The sequence below is a fragment of the Pan paniscus genome, chromosome 20, assembly GCF_029289425.2.
Source record: "Pan paniscus chromosome 20, NHGRI_mPanPan1-v2.0_pri, whole genome shotgun sequence".
Lineage (NCBI taxonomy): Eukaryota > Metazoa > Chordata > Mammalia > Primates > Hominidae > Pan > Pan paniscus.
Window position 1 is genome coordinate 9,852,165 of NC_073269.2, and position 3,324 is coordinate 9,855,488.

At 59.3% G+C, this 3,324-nt stretch overlaps 1 protein-coding gene across 1 annotated transcript; it reads left to right on the plus strand.

Moving 5' to 3' along the window:
* Window positions 1-891: 891 nt before the first annotated feature.
* On the plus strand, window positions 892-2,555 carry ZNRF4 (zinc and ring finger 4). The gene has a single exon (XM_008972643.4). The coding sequence runs from the start codon at window positions 1,218-1,220 to the stop codon at window positions 2,478-2,480; it is 1,263 nt and encodes a 420-aa protein (XP_008970891.2). The 5' UTR covers window positions 892-1,217; the 3' UTR covers window positions 2,481-2,555.
* The last annotated feature ends 769 nt before the right edge of the window (window positions 2,556-3,324 follow it).

The window sequence follows — 3,324 nt, forward strand, 5'->3', positions numbered from 1 at the left end:
CAGCATTTGCAAAATTCTAGAGGTGAACAAAGCAAGATGCCTCTGGGACATTGCAAATCATCCAGGCTTCAGAGATCGGCAGGCGCCCAACCACAGGGGTGCATGTAGGCCACAGAGAAGAGTGTGGGCTTTATCTGGAGGGCAATGGGGAGCCATGGGAGAGTTTAGAGCATGGGAAAGACTATGTTACAGGTCTGGAAGCTGAGGCCCAGAGAGGCTAAGGAATTTAGCTGATGTCATACAGCTTATGAATGGCAGAGACAGAAATCCGACTTGAGTGGGCTGCAGACAGATTGAGGGTGTGAAATTTGGGGGATGGGGACTGGGGAGGAGGTGAGGCTGATGCCCAGGGCTGAAGCTCAGGCAGGGGGCACAGTTGGAGACCCAGCTGGAGAGGCAATGCTATAGGGAGAGAGAATGAAGCTGGTGCAAGCCTGGAGGCCAACCTGGAGGTGCGGACTTGGGACCACTGACCCCCACCAGCCCCACCCTGACCCTGGCACTTCACTCTCCCTCCAAATCAAGTCCAGGTGGGCTCTGAGGATATATGGACTCAGACCTGAGTCCGGATAAAAGAGCCAGCTACGGAGAGAAAGGGCTTTCCAGGCAGGAGGCCCAGCCCATGCAAAGGCCCTGGGGCAGGATCCTGCCTGGTGTGTTGGAGGAACAGCAAGGAGATCTGTGTGGCTGGAGCAGAGTGAGGGATGGTGACAGGGGGTCAGGAATTTGGGTTTTAAGCACTGATCTCAGTGTAGGGGGGCATGGCTTGAACAAGTCTGGGTCACTCTTGGAGTCTCAGACAAGGGTAACATTGAACCTTCTACAGTGTGTTGCTAGGAACCTCCAGAAGCTGATGCTGGTAGAGTCTTAGCACAGTGAGGGCTGAATCTGCACTGCTGGGGGCCAGCAGCCCTTTTGAGGCATCCCTGGGCCTCCCTGGGTCCAAAGATTCCCTGAGCCTTCAAGAAGTTATCTCAAAGCTTGCCCGGGTACCGGCAAATCACAGACCTAGGAATGATCCATTGGCCACAGGCCCAGGCAGCTGGCAGCTCCTGGGACAGAATGTACCAGGGTGATGTCACAGAAGCTGGGGGCATCTAGAACCCTGGCGACTCCTGGTCTCCATGTCATCTGCCAGAAAGGCTACCTGCGCCAGCACCTCCTGAGACCGGCCTTCAAAGACACGATGCGTGCTGCTCTGCCGTCTGGAGCACTTAATGCCTAGAGCCAGCAGGGTTACAGTGGCCGCGTCACTGCCTCTGAGCCACGCGGTCATTCCAACTCAACTGCCCTCGCGTCCTGGCCACAGGCCCCCTGGGAGACCCCGGAGGTGCCCAAAGGCCTCATGCCTGCCGCCTCCAGTGGGACCTAGCAGCACACAGCCTGCGAAGCGGGTGACCATGGGGTGGCCACGGCCGGGCCGAGCCCTGGTGGCAGTCAAAGCCTTGCTGGTCTTGTCGCTGCTCCAGGTGCCCGCGCAGGCGGTGGTACGGGCCATGCTGGAAGACAACTCGAGCTCGGTGGACTTTGCGGATCTGCCGGCGCTGTTCGGCGTCCCCCTGGCCCCCGAGGGCATACGGGGCTACCTGATGGAGGTCAAGCCAGCCAACGCGTGCCATCCCATCGAGGCCCCGCGACTGGGCAACCGCTCTCTGGGCGCCATCGCGCTGATCCACCGCTACAACTGCACCTTCGACCTCAAGGTGCTGAACGCCCAGCGCGCCGGCTTCGAGGCGGCCATCATTCACAACGTCCACTCCGACGACCTCGTGAGCATGACCCACGTCTACGAGGACTTGAGGGGCCAGATCGCCATCCCCTCGGTGTTCGTGAGCGAGGCCGCCTCGCAGGACCCGCGGGTCATCCCGGGCTGCGACAAGTCGGCCCACGTGCCGCTCCTGCCCGACGACCCGCCGTGCCACGGCCTGGACTGTCACCCCGTGCTGACCGTGTCCTGGGTGCTGGGCTGTACCCTGGCCCTGGTCGTATCAGCCTTCTTCGTCCTGAACCGCCTGTGGCTCTGGGCCCAGGCCTGCTGCAGCCACAGACGGCCGGTGAAGACGTCTACCTGCCAGAAGGCCCAGGTCGGCACCTTCACGTGGCACAACGACCTGTGTGCCATCTGCCTGGATGAGTACAAGGAGGGCGACCAACTCAAGATCCTGCCCTGCTCCCACACCTACCACCGCAAATGCATTGACCCCTGGTTCTCCCAAGCCCCCCGGCGCTCCTGCCCCGTGTGCAAACAGTCGGTGGCCGCCACAGAAGACAGCTTTGACTCCACCACCGACAGCTTCAGGGACGAGGACCCCTCCCTACCGGGCCACCGGCCCCGCATCTGGGCCATTCAAGTCCAGCTACGCTCCCGGAGGCTGGAGCTGCTGGGCCGCGCCAGTCCCCGCTGCCACTGCAGCACCACGTCCCTGGAGGTAGAGGTTACCACTGTCTCCTCAGCCCCTCCTGAGGCCCCTGGTCAGTAAAGATCTAGGGCAGGGAGGGGGGTGCAATGAGGAATGTTTCTGGTCTGAAAAGAATAAAGTGGGTTTGAAAGCGGATTCTCAGCCTCGCTGCTGTTGGGTCACCTGCCTCTGACTGGGGTTGGGGGACACCCATCCCCATCAAGCCTAAGGCCAATGCCCGTTTCTGCGGGCGGGTGAGCGAGGGGTGGTGAGGGCTGGGGGGCCTTTTTGGGGCGGCTGTGACCGTGGTGCCGGAGTGGCTTTGAGACGGGGCGTCTGTGCTTTGGTTCCAGTCCCGGGCACACGGGTCGCTCATCCTGGATGGCCTTATTCTTCATTCACATTTTTTCTTTTAAAATAAACGTTTTATTTTGGAACTGGTTTAGATTTCCAGAAAAGTTGCAAAGGTGCCATAGAGTTCTCCAACCCCTTTTACTCCGTTTCCTCTTATGTCTCATGGGATCCCAGGTGTGATGGGATGGGAGGCCGAGGTGGGAGGTTTGCTCAAGGTTAGAGGTTTGAGACCAGCCTGGGCAACATAACAAGACCCCACCTCTACAAAAAAATTTTTTTAGGCCGGGCGTAGTGGCTCACGCCTGTAATCCCAGCACTTTAAGAAGCCAAGGCGGGCGGATCATGAGGTCAGGAGATCAAGACCATCCTGGCCAACATGGTGAAACCCTGTCTCTACTAAAAACTACAAAAATGAGCTGGGCGTGGTGGTGCGTGCCTGTAGTCCCAACTGCTCGCTACTCAGGAGGCTGAGGCAGAATTGCTTGAACCCAGGAGGTGGAGGTTGCAGTGAGTTGAGATCACGCCACTGCACTCCAGCCTAGCGACAGTGAGGCTCCGTCTCAAAAAAGAA

Excerpts from the sequence above, each read along its gene's own strand:
- ZNRF4 (XM_008972643.4), top strand. The coding sequence starts at position 1,218 with ATGCCTAGAGCCAGCAGGGTTACAGTGGCCGCGTCACTGCCTCTGAGC.